This window comes from Centroberyx affinis, unplaced genomic scaffold (assembly GCF_046629955.1).
Source record: "Centroberyx affinis isolate AG114_WGS23_722 - 3 ecotype Tasmania unplaced genomic scaffold, CSIRO-AGI_Caff_v1 ptg003761l_1, whole genome shotgun sequence".
NCBI lineage: Eukaryota > Metazoa > Chordata > Actinopteri > Beryciformes > Berycidae > Centroberyx > Centroberyx affinis.
This window is the reverse complement of record NW_027281637.1, coordinates 48,727-66,244: the sequence shown is the minus strand read 5'-3', so window position 1 is coordinate 66,244 and position 17,518 is coordinate 48,727. Positions and strand designations below refer to the sequence as shown.

General features: G+C 42.0%; 1 protein-coding gene across 1 annotated transcript; it reads left to right on the top strand.

The window, feature by feature from the left end:
- The first annotated feature begins 3 nt into the window (after positions 1 to 3).
- On the top strand, positions 4 to 7,577 carry treh (trehalase (brush-border membrane glycoprotein)). Its single transcript, XM_071540991.1, has 15 exons — positions 4 to 86; positions 1,010 to 1,110; positions 1,193 to 1,340; positions 2,160 to 2,247; positions 2,386 to 2,486; positions 2,667 to 2,759; positions 2,956 to 3,072; positions 3,375 to 3,497; positions 3,605 to 3,654; positions 4,234 to 4,434; positions 4,546 to 4,763; positions 5,719 to 5,830; positions 6,309 to 6,421; positions 6,521 to 6,574; positions 7,065 to 7,577. The coding sequence occupies exons 1-15, from the start codon at positions 4 to 6 to the stop codon at positions 7,200 to 7,202; spliced, it is 1,740 nt and encodes a 579-aa protein (XP_071397092.1). The 3' UTR covers positions 7,203 to 7,577.
- The last annotated feature ends 9,941 nt before the right edge of the window (positions 7,578 to 17,518 follow it).

Here is a 17,518-nt window from a genome sequence, read left to right as displayed (position 1 = left end):
GAGATGAATAACTTGATGGTATTCTGCTGTTCGTCAGTGGTGCTTTTCACTTGTGTAAAGAGTGCTTTTCCACCGCCATGCGACAGGTAAGATGGTGAACAAAAGTATGATTAATGCAAAATGTTTACATTAAGAGGTTTTGTTACATAATTGAAAGCATGCATTACAAAATCAAGATCAGTGTTAAAACCCTTGCTTCAGAAAACTACAGAGAACTAATTCTATTTACTTACCCCAAGTTATCGATTCCACCTGTGAGTTAATGCATGCAGCTCCTTACAAGGCTATAAAATTAACCACCTAATCTAAAACCATGCCTCTAGGCAGTTGGGTCAACCCTAAATCTTTTGACCTTCTCTGTTAAAGTTGAGTCTAAGTTTGGCCTTGCAAATCACCAAATCTAATGGGTCTGTAGAGTTGGAAAATCAAATCATAAAAGCTGTAGAAGACCTGGAACATTGGCATGACTTCCCTCTGTCTCTTATGGGTAAAATGAGTCTAAAACTATGAATAATATCTGGTGGCTTTTATATCCATTACATGTGTTGTCTGTGAGTTTCCAAAACAGTTGCCAGACACGTGGATAAATTTTGGCCAGGCAAGAAACTTGAGACAGATGGAAAATTGGATCTTTGCAGTCGCGGATGTCGGGTCGCTCTTGCTATGCAAACTGTTTTGAGAAGTGTCAACATCAGCCATCTTGTTTGTTAGCTGCTTTGGCAGGTACACTTTGGTGCTGAACCCCTGGAGGATTCAGTTTTAGGAATTCTTTAAACCACCAGCCACTGTAGCCAGCAGATGGGAAAAGTTTCCCACTTTGACTGTTACATTATCTCATTTAACTTGTCAGGTGACCTTTGCCCTTATCTGTTTGTTTTTCCATGTGATAGTGGTACAGTTTTATTGCTTCCCAGCAGGACTCTGTAACAGTTGAACTACTATGTTCAACTGTTACAGAGTCCTGTTGTAATGCCTATTAAATAACCTACAACTATTTTATATTTTTCAGTGAAATATACTGTGCAGGGGATATCCTGCACCAAGTACAAAAAGCTAAACTGTTTGATGATGACAAGTACTTTGTTGACATGAAGTTGAGAGCAACTCCTGGTAAGTCAAGTCAGTGACGGTTCATCTTCCTGTAAGTCCACCTTGTTGTTGCTTCTGTTGCTTCCCTATGTCTTTCTTGCAGACGTCGTTCTGTCAGCTTTTCGAAATCTCTCAAATGAATCCCCAAACGCAACAGTGCCGTCCTCCAAATTGCTAGAGTTCCTCAGTACATACTTTGAAGAACCAGGAAAAGAGTTTGAGTCTTGGACACCACCAGACTGGCACGACAAGTGAGATCCAGTTATTTGAATGGGTAACACTTTATTTGGATGGTCCAGTATTGATACTCTACTATCAGGTGACAAAAAGTAGATGTTAAAGTGTCACTTGTCTATTCGTGCAACACAAACTGTGTAACCCTAACCTGACCCTATTTCTAACATTAACCCCAAATGAAGACCAGACCAGACATTGAATATCTATAGTCTACTTTTCACACTAGTAGTATCACTTGAATCCCAGTAGACTTTTTAGTGACACATTATAGTCACTTGATAGGAAATTGAGTGTCAACATTGGACTTTCCAAATTAAGTGTGAAATTTGAAGGTAATGCAGACTCAGATGTTACTACACTGCAAAAACTGACAGACTTGTTAAGTTATTTTATCTTGCATCCAGACTTATCAAGCTTATCTTAGGATTTTTTAGTGAAATCATCTTACTACACTGGCAGATAATTGTACCGGTTTCAACAAATTTGACTTTTTTCAGGATAATGTAACTTGTTTCAGGACATTTACTTGGTAAAAGTGAAACTGTCTAGGAGAAAGTTTCTTGTTTCAAGATTTTCTTCACTGTTCTATGGTGATTTCTTGAAAGAAGTCATATTGGCATGTATCAAGTGAAATTTACTGAAACCAGCAAGATTATCTGCCAGTGCAGTGAGATAATGTGACTAAAATATCACAAAATAAGCTTGACAGGTCTGGAAACAAGATAAAATCACTGGGACAGCTTGTAATTATTTTTTGCAGTGTAATAGTGCAAAGTATAAAGTGTCTACAATGAAACTTGCTTTGTTGATACACGAGTTGATTTTTCATGCAGGCCGAAGTTCCTGGGAAAAATAGCAGACCAAGAATTGCGCAACTGGGCTGAAAAGATACATCACCTGTGGAAGTCTCTTGGTAGAAAGGTGATGCTATGATCTTTCATCTTTGGGAAATTCTCAAGAATCGTGGGGTTTTCACACTCACGCTTATGTTAAAATATTTACATTTAAGAATCCATCAGTATTAAGTGATAAGAAATCTAAATGATCTGTATCCCCCAGATCCGTGACGATGTTAAAGACCACCCGCAGCTCTACTCGCAGATATACACCCCACATCCTGTCATTGTGCCAGGGGGGCGCTTCAGGGAGCTGTACTATTGGTGAGTGAGTGATGCCGCCTGCCTCTGCGGCTGTGGCTGTCTGTCTGAAAGCTGGGGGATAGAGTCTCACTAGGTCAGAGCCTGGCGAGATCACAGCCAGACCCAGCCAGAGGTTCCCGAGCTTGGGGAGCCCACCCAGGTGCGAGGCAGACAGTGACGCGCTCCGCTCTGTGCCCGCAGGGACTCCTACTGGGTCATCAACGGCCTCCTCCTGTCAGAGATGACAGACACCGCCTACGGTATGATTCGCAACTTCCTCTACCTTGTCGACAGGTGAGCTCTCTCTCGAAAGAAAAAAAAAAAAAGCACAGACTTTCATCTACCGAGTCCAGCATCCTGCAGCTTGTTCAGCAGACTCATTGTGAATATTAAGTCATTTAGCAAACCCATGCTACGTGCTTTGGAAAGAGAACTGCAGAGGGATTTCAAGAACTGTTTTTTTTTTTTTTTTTTTATCACTCTCCTACAGTTATGGCTTTATTCCAAATGGGGGGCGGATTTACTATGAGAGGCGCAGTCAGCCCCCATTCCTCACTCTAATGGTGGAGAGCTACTATCAAGCCACCAAGGATAAAGAGTTCCTCAGGTGATATTTAGGCCCAGGCTGATGCCCCTCCAGACACATTATCATTCTTCAGCTGCCGCACACCTTCTTCCACATCGGAATGGGCCTATTTAACATTAAAGTTTTGTGCCTACGTCTCGCCTCGTGCCCCCAGCGTTCTGCTTTTTTTTTCCTTAATGCAGACGCCTTCTCGTCTTGCTTAATTTGAATGTGACTCCTCAACTTTTGTGTATAACGGTATTATGGACTGTGAAACGTATTCTTGAGTTGAAACGTTTGCCCCTGCCGTTGTTTCATCCTTACAAACATTTGTAATGGTTCAGAACAGCTTTACCAGTTCTGGAGCAGGAGTACCGCTTTTGGATGCAGAACCGTTCTGTCAAAGTGGAAATAAATGGGACAGAGCATACATTGAACCGGTATAATGTGCAGGTGGGCTTGCCCAGGTACGTCTCTGGTTCCTTTACTGACTAATACAAACACATTGAAGCTGAATTATTTAGTCATGCATGTGCGCTGTAGATTTATGGCTATGTTTTCTACTCTCTGCTAGGCCTGAATCCTACACAGATGATCTGGAGTTAGCTGAAGGACTCTCAGATGGTAATGGCTTATCAGCACTGACATACCTGGTGGCTGACTATCAGTCCTTTTATTGAGCATTAGAAGTAATAGCCTAGCATTGTCGGTCTTTTTATTGCAAGGAAGACAATGCTCTGACCTGGAATGGTAGTTTATAAATGTGCCTCAGGAAAAAAAGGGGAATATGTTCTTCTGAATTCAAGGATCATCTGTGCAAAACAAATTTATTCTCGAGTATTATGGTATTTCAGTACCATGTGGTAATGAATATTTAAAATTAAACACATTCATTCTTCACACTGCTGCTGAACAATTTGACCACAAGGATGTTGAATGTTGTGCCCGTTGAGTGAATGTTGAATTTTTCTTACTGTTATTAAAATGTCTATCATCTTTATATGTGATTATTGTTTCCCCTGCATTTTGCATAAAAATAATAATAATAAAAACACTATTCATTTTTATCAAAACGATTTGCTTTTGAGATATGTTTTAGAAGTGATGAATCAGGTTAAGAAAGAAGACATGCATACATAAGAACAAATATTTTTGATGCAGCACGGGTGTTTTTTCATTCTGTGTGTTGTGTTCTGGCCTCAGATCGCAGGGAGCAGCTGTGGACGGATCTGAAAGCGGGTGCAGAGTCTGGCTGGGACTTCTCATCCCGCTGGTATGTGGACAGCGAAGGCGCCAACAACGGCTCCCTCAGACAGACCCGCACCAGCCAGATCCTGCCCACGGACCTCAACGCTCTGCTGTGTCGCAATGAGAAAAAACTCGCTTCGTTCCACAGGATCCTGGGTGAGCGTTTGAGCAGAGACACAGCCTTTAACCTTCAACTAACTTTGGTCCACACGCTACTTTTAGCTCCTAACTGGTGTTACGTAACGGTGATGTGCCGTTTTCTGACAGGTGATGGTGACTCAGCTGCACTTTATGACCAGGCTGCAGCCCGCAGACTGGAGGCAATCGAGTCTGTGTTGTGGGATGCTGAGAGGGGAGCCTGGTTTGACTACAACCTGCTGACGCACTCCAGCCACTTTGAATTTTACCCTTCCAACCTTGCACCTATTTGGGCAGAATGCTATTCACAGCCTGCGATGGGAGAGAAGGCAGTACAGTATCTGAAGGTTGGTATAAACTCCAGGCTTCGCTGTGGTCTCAAGACACCAGAATACACTCACTTTGTTTATTTAACCTTTATTTATCCATGCCAGTACAGTTACACATCCTCCACACCTGGGAGCTGCCCAGCACAACCTCAGCCTTCTGCTGCTGGCCAGTGAGCAGCTCCACTGGATCAGTTGAGGGTTTTATTGTTGTGCTGAAGGGAAACTCAATGGCAGTTGTTGAGGGAGGGGAGAGTGTTGCTTATTTTCTTTCCACACCTACACAGGTGATCCGGGATCTGAGCTGTCAACCTTCTGGCCACAAACCCACTTCTCTTATTTCTGGGCTACTGTTGCCTGATGGATAAAGGAGTCTTCCTGTCAAATGATTGACACATGTTGCAGTCATTCTGTGCTCACAGTAACAAGTGCACAAATGAATAGATTCACTGCTCTATATACTGTACGTATGTGGATATATGTTTATCTCTATCTAATCTACTTCTGTATGGTTTCCTCTGACTTGAGGACAATTTTAGATCTGGTGGTTGTTCTATTGTGGCAGGTATGGACACTGTTGACACGGACTAATCTGGCATGCATGGACAATTAACAGTCATCCATGTTATATACTTGATTTGTAATTTGGCATTTTGTTTATTAGTGCATTTGTGTTAGGGTGGGGAGATGGGAGTGGGTGGGGGGGTCTCTATGTGTTCTGTTTTCATTGCATTTCTGTATGTTTATATATTGGAAAAAGCTCAAAATGAAATATTAAAAAAAAAATATAATAACCAATGTGAATGTACACCAAATGTTAAATTACAGTTTTGAAGTACAGTTTTTTTTTTTAATGTTATTTTACATGTGTTTTTATGAATAGTGCTCATTTGCTCCAGCAGATGGCGCTCACATACTACAGAATTTCCCTTCACGCATGCTGTTGTGTTTGCTTGTCCTTTTCATGTCTGCACAGGAGAGCGGTGCCCTCCAGTTCCCCAACGGAGTGCCGACATCGCTGAGAGAGAGCGGGCAGCAGTGGGACTTCCCTAACGCATGGCCCCCCTTACAGCACATGCTCATCGAGGGTGGGCAGCTTTCTTTAGTAAATGTATTTGTCACTATGAGAGTTTCTTCCGTGGAAAGGCAGCCATGCAGTGATGATTCATCAACTGTTACCATGTTGTCTGTGCATAATGATTTACACTACCACACCACATTTTTCTTTATTTTTACTATTTTCCACATTTTAGACATCAAAAAGACATCTTATATTTTAGATTCTTTAAAGCAGCCGCCCTTTGCCTTGATGGAAAGGCAAAGGCTTTGGAAAGAAATTCATACATAGACATCAACTTCACTATATATATTATATTTGTCACAAATTTCAAGCATTTATGCATAAGCCTTTAGATAAAAACGCCTTTAAGATAATGAAAAACGTAGTACATTCAATCAGGTGTTTGACTGGTAATGTATTATGTAGGTTTGAATGGCCCCATGTATTATAAAGTGATCTTTTGTGTTGATTTATGAGTGGTGATTGATACCCTTTTGTATTTTCAGGTTTATCCAAACTGCCTTCAGAGAATGCTAAACAAGTGGCGTTTGACTTGGCCCAGAGGTGGATCAAGACAAACTGGTTGGCATACATCAAGTATGATGCTATGTTTGAAAAGGTGAATCTTAGCTTTTAGTCATTGCTGTGATTTCAGAGCTTGTGTTGCACAGTGATCGTACAGAGTGCTCAGAATCTGTGATGTTCTTCCTCTTGACAGTATGATGTGAACGGAGATGGCAAACCTGGCGGTGGAGGGGAATATGAAGTTCAGGTATTTCCTTTCATGTGTTGACAGATTAACGATAATGTGCTGATATAATAGTCTTGTAAATCTTTATAATTTCATGCAAAACACCATCAATTCTTTCTCCCTCACTCCATTTATGCTTGTTACTTTGAACACGCACGTACACTAAAACACACACACACACACACCCTCCCACTCACTCAATTGTCATTTTAGACATCTTGTGTTTGTCCTATCATTTTCCACCCCGCTGGGTCCTGTTGTCATTTAGATTTGGTTATCCAATTCAGTTGTATCTTTGCTGTGAGGTGGGAGGTTTTTATTATCCACTTTGCTTTTGTTTTTAATCTCACCTGCACAAATTAGTCACTTGTTTCAATTCTTTTGTTGTTTTTTTTTATCATTGTATTTTATCACGATGTTTAGCACTTTGCTTCTGTGTTTTATAACTATACAAACTAAAAGATGGAATGAAAAAGTTCCTAAATGTTCTGCTGTGTTGGTTGTGCTGCAGCTGGGCTTTGGCTGGACCAATGGTGTGGCCCTGCAGCTGTTGGACCAGTACGGGGGGAGTCTCTCCTCAGGAGGCAGGAGTGTGTCTTCTGGCCTCCTGCTTCCTCTGGTCCACTCAGTGCTTCTCACGCTCCAGTGAAACAGAAGTGACAAAAAAGCCTGACTTGGGGGTGGATTTCATTATAGCAAGCTTCACTGTACTGCACCCCATCCTGTACCTCTACCTCTAGAGATATCGTCCCAATCTTGGAATTCAATCAAAGACTGAAGTCCAAAAGAGCATATTATGCAAATAATGTCACAATGTCTGGTATTTTTTTCCTCTCACACTATAGGATCAGGATTTGTAGCTTTTATTTGCAGAATGGAACAGGATATGATTTAACATGACTAAGAATTCCTTTGATGAATATTTTAGTATTTATGCTCAGAGGTAGATGATTTCTGGCAATGTCAGGAGTTGCAGATCACCCCCACCCAAAAAAAAAAAAAAAAAAAAATGCAGCTTATTAGTGCTCCTTGTTGCTTGGATCAGGACATTAACTTGCAGCTGATATTGAACTGACATTACAAACAGTAATTCACCTAATCCAATTATCAAGTATATTGCTGTACTATATCTTAACTCCCTGTGAGTCTTTTCATTTGCATACAACTGAATTTTGAATGTAAAGGAGCTCCTGTGAGAGAGAATGTAAATGTGCAGTGATTGTATTAAATATGTTTGAATCATAGCAGCCCTTATATTTGTGTGGACAATTTCTCCTTGTTTCTTAGTCTGTTATCCAAGGATAGCGCTGCTGGCATTTCACAGCATGTTAAAATATGATTAGCTTATTAGATTTATGAAATAGCCTAAATGTTATTAGCTTTATGAAATACATATTCATATGTATCCTTAGGTATACTGTGCCTTCAGAAAGTATAACCCCCTGACTTTTTCTGCATTTTGTGGTGTTACAGTCTGAATTCAAAATTGATTAAATTAGGATTTCTTTTTTTTTTAGGATTTCGTTTTAGCATTTACACACAATAACTCATAATGTTCAAGTCCATCCATCCATCCATCTATCCATCCATCCACTTATCTAGGTCAGGGTCAGGGTGGCAACAGAGCAAGCAGAGCAGCCCCACACCTTTTCTCCTGCAACTTCTTCCAGATCCTCCTGGGGATCCCAAGGCGCTCCCAGCTGGGAGATGGAGAGTGAGGCCAGCCAGCCTGCGGGGAAACCTAATTTCTGCTGCATGTATCTGCGATATCATTCTTTCGGTCACTACCCAGAGCTTGTGACCATAGGTGAGGGTTTGGACAAAGATCGACCAGTAAAATTGAGTTCACTTTGTGGCTCATCTCTCTCTTCACCACCATGGTCTGATAAAACACCTGCATTATTGCAATTACTGTCCCTAACCGGCAGTCAGTCTCACAATCCTATTTATCCTCACTCATGAATAACACCCCAAGAGACTCCTCCACTTGGGGCAGTTGCCCTCATCTGGATGGGACAGGCCACCTCTTTCCAGGAGAGAACCATGGCCTCAGACTTGGAGGTGCTGCTCCTCATCTCGACTGCGTCACTCGATTGCAAACCACTCCAGAGATCACGGTCCCATGCTGCCAGAAGGACGACCTCATCCAAAAACAGCACAGATGCCATTCTAATGTCACCGAACTGGACGCTCTCCAGACCTCTGCTGCGCCTTGATATCCTGTCCATGAATATCACCAACAAGGTGCATCATTGTTGGGAGTCCAATCTTGAAAGGGCTTTAAGGGCATTAAGTTAATGCCAAGAACGTGAATACAGGTCTCACCCCAAGGGACCAAATGGGTCACAGCAGCGGCCCGGGCACCCTATACTCCTGCAGCACCTCTCATAAGACACTGTACCTCGGGGAACTTCTCAAAATCCACAAAGCAAACAGGATTAGCAAACTCGCTTGACCCCACAGTTATCCGTGAGGGTAAAAACCTGGTCCACTGTTCTCTGACTTCACTCTTCCCCTTGAATCCAAGGTTCAACAATCGGCCAGTCTCCTTTCCAGCACACTGGCATATAGGATTCCCCAGGATGGTTGATCCATGTGATTCCTTTATAGTTGGCACGCATCCTCTAGTCCCATTTTCTTTTTTGAAAATGAAGACCACCACCCCTGTCTGCCAATCTGAAGGCACTGTTCCTGAAATCCACATGACATTAAAGAGATGTGTCAACCACAACAGTCCAACAATATCCAGAGCCTTCAGCATTTCACGATCCTGTCTACCCCTGGCGCCATAACGTTGAGTGGAATTTCAATTCGGTTGACAGGACAATGATGTAGAAAAAACGCATATATAAGTTCTCACAGATGACAGTGCACGTCGAAGCAGAAACTCTACCATGAAGTCCAAGAAAGTGTCCATAGAATTCAGAGACAGGATTGTGAGGAGGTATAGATGTGGTGAAGGGTATGAAACAGTTTCTAAAGTGTTGAGAGTTCACAAGAGCAAGGTAGGCTCCATCATTAGGAAATAGAAAAAATATAGAACTACCCAGACTCTTCCTAGAGCTGGTCGTCTGACAAAGCCGAGCAACAGGGCAAGAAGGACCTTGGTCAAGGATGTCACCAATAACCCAAGGACCACTTGAACTGAACTACAGACTTCCTTGGCTGCAGTGGAACGAGTGGATAACAAGTATAGCACTTCATATATCTGGGCTGTGTGGCAGAGAGGCCAGAGGGAAGCCACATGACAACACGCCCAGAGTTTGCAAAAAAAGACGCGAAGGACTGAGGACATGAAGTAAAAGATTCCGTGGTCTGATGAAAATTGAACTCTTCAGCTGTAATGCAGAGCATTATGTCTGGTGGAAACCAGGCACAGCTCATCACCCATCTAACACCGTCCCTACAGTAAAGCATGGTGGTGGCAGCATGATGATGTGAGAGGGGCTGCTTTTCAGTGGCAGGGAATGGGAGACTTGTAAAACTTGGAAAAATGTATGGAGCCAAATACAGGAAAATTCTTGAGGAGAACCTGCTTCAGAGTGTCAAGGACCTTAGATTGAGTTATGATTTATATTCCAACAGGACAATGATCTTGAGCCTACAGCCAGTCAGCACTGGAATGGCTTCAGAACCAGAATGTGAAAGTCTTTGAGTGGTCTAGCCAAAGCCCAGACTTAAATCACATTGAAAATCTGGGGAATAGTTTTAAAGATAGCTGTTATGCTCATTATCCAGCTTGACAGAGTTTGAGCAAATTAGCAAGGAACAATAGGAGAAAATCCCAAAATCCAGATATGCTAAGCTGATACCAGTGTATCCAATAAGATAAGTTGTTGCCAAATGTGCTCCTGCAAAGTATTGACTCCTGGCTTGAATACTTATTTAAATGAGATATTCTCTATTTCATTTTCTATACATTTGTTAAAAAAAAAAATCTAAAAACGTGTTCACTTTGTCATCATGGGGTATTTTGTAGCTGTTTTGACTGAAAACATCTCAGGATTTCACTTTTAATCAATTAAAAATGTGAAAGAATCCAGTTTGACATTATGGGCTATTGTGTATAGACACAATAACCCAAAATCTCAATTTAATCCATTTTGAATTCAGGCTGCAACAGCACAGAGAGTGGAAAGAGTCAAGGGTTGTTGAATACTTTCTGATGGCACTGTAAACGCTTGACTGTAACTTACACTTTCTGTTTATTTAGAGAGAAACAAAGGTACGAGTGTAAATTTTTTGTAATCCATGATTGTTCCAAGGAAGTCATTCTCTCTTTGCCATTTCTCGTTACATCTACGGTAAAATGCAGGTCAAGCATGAAATTAAGGCCATATAGATATTCAAATGGTTGTCAAAAAAGAAGTAATGAGGAATTTGGTTCTTAAAGAGAAATTGCAATCCTTCATGGCCTTGAAGATATGAGACACAAGCAGCGACTTAGCATGAGTGCACAGAGCAGATTGACTGTGCAGCTTAAATGGGCAAAAGGCCAATAGGTGCAGTGGTCCGTGCAAGCACAAAGATCACACTCTTGTAATATGCTATTGTGAGCCTCCATCTACAACGCATATCACTAGCATTTTTACCCCCACAAGTGTGGCACCCATACAGTAGCACTAGTGTTTATTATGCTGTCTTGTGAGAGGCTTAAGCAGCAGGGAGCAGTCATTATGTTTTCAGCACTCGTTGACAGCAATAACTCAAGTAGAACCTGCTCATTTTGATAACTCACACATTACCATGCCATTTTAGCTGAAATGTGTTGTGTTCAGTTAATGAGATCAGCCTGTAAAGTGTGGAAGAACTTGTCTAGCAGTTAAATGGTGATGAGGTGAAGCTGTGTGTGTGTGTGTGCGCGCACGTGCATGTGGGTTTAATTATATAAATGTGAGGACATTTACTCCAGGAGGCACGTTCCATGGGCGGTCCATGAATTGTAAAGCAGCAGTGACAAGTGCATTACATGTTGTTGTGGATGTAAAGGTCAGGGTCTCTTGTCCTCACCAACCATCCAGTATCTAACACTGCATACAAACTAGCTTGCACTTGTCAACCTTGGTTGGCTTTTTCTAATAAGCCGGTAGACAGCGCTTAGTTCACTTCCACTTTTTGTTTTTACCCAAACCCAGAGTCTCGAGATCTATTGTTCTTTATTACAAAAAAGACTTGCTTTCACACTTGACAATTTCACACTCCAACAGACCAGATATGTTTGAAGTAATGTGATGAAAGACAGCAGTGTGTCTTTTATTCATTGGGAAGTTTCATTTATTCATTTGCCTTTAAAATTCTACATGTATCCCTACAAGTCTCCTCTATGTCCCTCTGGCCTTATATAAAATAGATACACTACTGTGGCCACCACTGTTCCCGATTTCCATAATGAGAAAGGGATGCAGGCTGATGTGCTGATGATGTGAATCCTTATCAAACAGCATCACAAGTGTAAAAAGTAGGAGTGGAGGACAATAGAAGTGGATCCATATCTGCGAGTCTGTCTGTGGCCGCGTGGCTTTAGGCCGAGGCCTGCGCTTCATTAGTGTTCCCTGGCTCAGCCTTCACTGGCCCCTGCAGCACACATCACAAAGACTGCTCATTATCCACCGAGTCCTCGTGGTGTGCGAGTCCCACTCTGTGCTGCAGGAGCCCTGCTATGCTCTGCCAAGATAATCCCCTCCTTGTCCCCGCAATGCGCGAAGACCCACGGTGGGGATCTGCAGGGACGCTGGCTGTCTGTCCTCTGATGGCGGATCAGAGAGGGAGATGGTTCCTCAGCTAACACAAACTCCCATTCCTCTCCTTTCAATATGGCCTAATCAATAACCTCATAGTGAAGGATCATGTCTGTTTGCCTACCGAATGTAATGTATTCTACTAATTATGACCCTTGCATCCACAAAAGATTGATTTGTCTCTGGCTTTGCAGCTAAATTGTTTGGAGAGTAGGCCAACTCCTTGACCTCTAAACTGGAAGGATTGGATAACTGCAGGCATTATACAGATAGATATGAGATGGCTTAGTCATATTGATTTCGCACTGTCCAGAGATATCAGGCTTTTTTATAATCAATAACTCTTGAGGAATCATTCCTATACAATTTCTCCTGCTTAAAAGAAGATTTTAAAATCCAATTTAATGGAAGAAGAGCTATCAGGGAAAGAAAATTGAATATTGTCTCAGCTGATCCGCAGCCTTGAACTCAAGACTATGAGGAATCTTTAAAAATAAATTGTATTAAAACTTGTATTCACCTTGCATATGCACATTTAGAAATTTCTTATCCCTTTGTGCGGTTCCTTTTTTGCTCTAACGTATTTCTCCATGATATTCTCAAGTGTACCTATGGACACACACACACACACACACACACACACTCTCTCTACTGGCTTTGTTTATGTTTTGAATAAGTAGATTGATTTTTCGCTCTCAAACTGACACATTGCACTTTTGATTCAAAGACTGATGTGATTTATATGACATCTTAACATGAGTCTTATATCTATTCTGAGGTGGTGAAGAGTTCACTTTGGTCACGTTTGTAACCATTACACGAGTATGTGGAATTACAAGGGCTTATGCAAGTTGCAAATGTCTTATTTCCAATGTATCAGTCAAACTCTTTCCACAATTTATGTGAATATAGCTTAAAATAAGTCAAATTAAATTAAAAACCAAGGCTATAGAAATGTTTAGTAACCCCTCCAATATGGCACTTCCATCTCAGTCAGTTAGTGGCAGCGCTCAATCATCCTTTATCACCCAGCTCCAGTTTTCATGTTGGCATCCTCTGTGGTTCAGGTATATTTCCCAGTCAAATAATTCCTTCTTTTTTTTTTTTTTTTTTTTACATTTTCAATGCTATGCAATTTTCAAAAGCATGAACACACAGTTTTGCCTCCTCCTGCCCACCACATTTAGGACTGTTTCCCAGCCGGACCACTGTGAGGCGGTAGAGCTCTTTGTTGTGTGGAATGATATGCCTTGTTTTCCCAGTCATGCCATTTTGTCCAGGTGGGCATAAGATCAATATGGACACCAGAGCCTATCCTTGTTTGCAATGTGGCAAAGTGCCCTTGCCTATATACTGTAACATTTGGAGAGCTTTTACACGGCTCTTTACATAGTTAAAGAAAAACTAATGACACACTCTTGAGTTTTTCTGTGAAGATGTATTTGTTATTGTATTTGAACTATAAACCAAGAGAATCGCACATTATTTCGCACTGATTTTCCCATTATCCAGCAGAGTGGAATGTCAGTGTAATGACAGGCTCAGATCAATAGTCTGCCATCGGTGAGGACTTGAATTGTCAGGTCTCGGCTTTTCCCTTTGAGAGGGAGATGGCTTCTTTTTGTTGGAATAATTATGAGTGATCATGCATCTTGCGTATGCCATGTGTCGCACATTTATGCTTTCAATATCCTTTCATTGAGAGATGAAAACAGCATTGTGTTAACTGGCTTGGCTTGCTGGATAATGGCGGGACATAGTGTGACGCAAACGTCTGAGCCATTTGCACAAACTGTGTCTGACTGCATGGTAGCTCCATCGCGGGACACAAACAAGTCAGTCAAACGCCCAGGCAGGGGAGGCCGTGCCTGAAGATGGGGATGAGCCAGAATCAGGAGGGAAGAGAAAGCAAGGGAGTGAAAGAGAGCACATGAGGAGTCCTGCTTATTACAGCTGCACAGATGGTGCAGCAGATGAGAAGGGAGGGATAGATGGATAGATAAGGAGTGAGAGTAAGACAGAGAAAGAGAGAAATGGCATGAGAGCACGTGTGTGACAGTGTACATAAGGAGCGGCGTATTGGAGAACTTCCAAGGGAAACGCTTTAATATTTATTGTTCTGTGGCTGGTCGGAAACTTTCTTTCCACCTCCAATTCGTCAGCAAGAAAAATGGTTGAGGAACCGCCTGTGAAATATTAATTCCATTGCGGAGAGGCTGGATGCTGAAGGTAGGACGGATAGAGCGGCATATGGTGCAAGATCCTGAGGGAAGGAACAGTGGGTTCACAGCTCCACAGACGAGAGGGCTGGAGCTGGGAGGCTGTGTGAGGAGGAGCTGAGAAGAAGAAGGAGGGAAATTAAATTATTGGGAGGCGGATTCAGCGGCGCTTATGAGACTGCATTTGTGAGTGGGCTATATTAGAATAGCCCAGACTTTTTGCTTCGTAAGCTACTATTCCAGGCTCAGTCAGCGTTCATTCAGTCTTTCCACCAGTGACAAAAAAGCAGAAATAATAAGAGGAAGGTGACATTCCTCATTAGTATTAATGAAGCAACCAAAACAAACCCAAAAGCTTCACAACTCTCCTCTCTAATTTAAGCCATATGTTTGGAAAATAGTGCTGGTCTAGTTTGTCTTGTTAGCTTTTAGCTAGATACAGATTCTACTTAACTCAGAACTGGGCATTTAGATCAGTGTTAAATTTGTTACAGGTTTTATGAATTACATTTTCCTGCTGTCATATTCAGGATTCCAGCATCTCTGACTCAGTGCTTATGAGGTTCCTGCTCCTAAAGCTTGCAGCGCACCTGTATAGACATGGAGCTGAATGCTCTATCCCATTTCTATATTGCAGGGAAAGAAATAAATCAATGTGCATTATAAGACAAATGATTTCTATTCCAGTTGAGGTAATCGATAGGCAATCAGTGTTCTATCTCACAGTCTTTCTGTTCGCGGAGAAAGTAATTCTTCTTGTGGTACCTGGGTACCTTCAGTGTTCAAGTGCAGGGTGCGTCATCCTGTAATTAACATGCACACCTTTGCAAAATCTTTTATTTGATGAGGAGGCTAATTTGTTCTCTCCCAAAAGACAACAAAAGATGTGCTGAGGTGATTTCTCTCTCACTCTTCCTCTTTCTCTCTGTCCTTCATTAAGGATGCACAAGATCTCCTGAATGTTTACTAAGGCCAGGTCAAGACCACCTTTGTCCATCAGAGACCTGTTGTGTCCCTATGGATTAGAATAATGAAGAAACCAATTTCCCCTTTTATCAAAGCTATGTGAACCAAGAAATCGGCAAATCCTTCCAAAATACCTTTAGAGAGAAAATAAATGGGGATTTAATTTGAAAGGAATGCGGGAGCCTCAATCCCTATTGCCTTTGATTGTCATTTATTCTAAATGAAAAGTTGCCTGGTCTTAAGACCCATTAGACTAATAGATAAAGTTCCTGATTAGAGGTAATTTAAGAAGCAACTACATCCTCTTCCAATTATAACCAATCCTATTCACTGCAGCTCCTCTGTGAATATTGCATTGGCCACCAGGAAATAGTTCTGGGTTCTTTCCTTGCACTTGAATATCAGAATTCAGATAGAGGTGGGGAAAAAAAAACAAAAAAACAATATAGCAGAGTGACAAGGGTGGCTGTGCATCAGTGTATGGAATATCACCTTTACTCCTCACAGCTATGGAAGACAGTGAAAAGGAGGTGCATGAAACTGAATTTTAAGGATTAACAACTCATGACGATGGAGGAATTCTTTATTAGTGTTGCAGGCCAAGACTTTCCCTCCCGGAGCGGGCTGGAGAATCAGTGAAAAACGCCCTCCCAGGTGTTGCTCCCACCAGATGGGCTTGGGATGCAATGGTAATATATTCCCCAAGCGTTGGCTCTGCCTTTGAAAAATGCTGGTGCTGGGAGAAGATGGCCTTGCTCCGTTTGAAAGGCAAGCCGCAGGGGGGACAGATGCTCTGATTTTCCAGCAGGGGGATAGCTGCAGGGCCTCGTGGCTGTTCTCTGCCTAGCGGGGGGAAATGCAGTCGGGCCACGCCTCCGCAGCTCAGCAGGAGAAGCCGGGAAATGGCAGGCAATGAGCAGTGCCATGATCTTCAGGTCACGTTGCCGCATTTACCGACGGGGGGCGAGAGGGAAAATCTGATCACAGACTGCACTAATTTGCAGAGTGTTAGGGAGTCAGTCTCTTGCTCATTGCTGCGCTAATGTTTCAAATGAACCCTGAAAATTAACGCTTCATGTTTTTGCCTTTGCCCCCTGCAAAACCACAATAACAAAATCATCAGTTTCATGGGAGCTGCTGCCTGATAGTCGGTTACATTTGAGTAGCCAATCCACTAATGTGAAAGACGAGACTGAAATATAAACAGAAAATGCACACTTGACAAACACATTTTTATCATTGTTGATATCTCGCCTGCCAACTGGTAAATGTGTCAGAGATAATAAAAGCAAAGCTGCTCATGTAAGAAACACTCATGGTAATCCATATAGCAGATAATGATGATATCCTTAAAGCAGATGAGACCAATCTGGGAAAATCGACCATCCAGGGTGAGATTTCCTCACATCTCATCATTAAACTAAGAACAAAGACATTTCAAAGTCTCTCCCCATGTAATAGTTACATCATATTGGTCCCAATGCATCCCTCTGTGTTCTCTGAAGTATCAAGTTACATTTCCATCATGTTAGATAAGGTTTTCAATGTTTGAAAAATCTAAAAAAGTTATTTGGTGAAAACCCATCACTGAGCACAATTTTAGCCCGCTGCAGGATTTCCTAAATGTGGTGTCGTTGGAGTTGGACAGCTTCTTCAGGCTGGTACATCTCTCTCTCAGAGGAAGATGGCTAATTGTGGTTTTGGAGCTGCTTAACCAGAACATGAGGCGTAGAGAGAGAAACAATTTTCTGAGACAGCAACTAAATAAATGGCCGCTGGAGGCAAAACATTCGTAAAAACCTTCAGATTATATTATAAACAAGTCTTTGACCAAAAGTTAAGGAAAAAATGTTATTGTTCTGTTCGGTTCAAGGTGACAGAGTGGCAATTAGGCTCGCATTCGTTTGGTTTGTGGGAGCAAATGGAAGTGGTGCTTTGAGAAGATGTGTCCCTGTGCCACGTCTCCCCTGGCCTTGTTGAATTGTGGAGAGGCCTTGGATGCGATGACTGAGTTTATCACTCTTAATGAGAGAGACTGCAGC

Coding starts and splice junctions, on each gene's coding strand:
- treh (XM_071540991.1), top strand. CDS start 4: ATGAATAACTTGATGGTATTCTGCTGTTCGTCAGTGGTGCTTTTCACT. Junction 2,248..2,385: donor GGAAGTCTCTTGGTAGAAAG/GTGATGCTATGA, acceptor TGTATCCCCCAG/ATCCGTGACGATGTTAAAGA. Junction 4,764..5,718: donor AGGCAGTACAGTATCTGAAG/GTTGGTATAAAC, acceptor ATGTCTGCACAG/GAGAGCGGTGCCCTCCAGTT.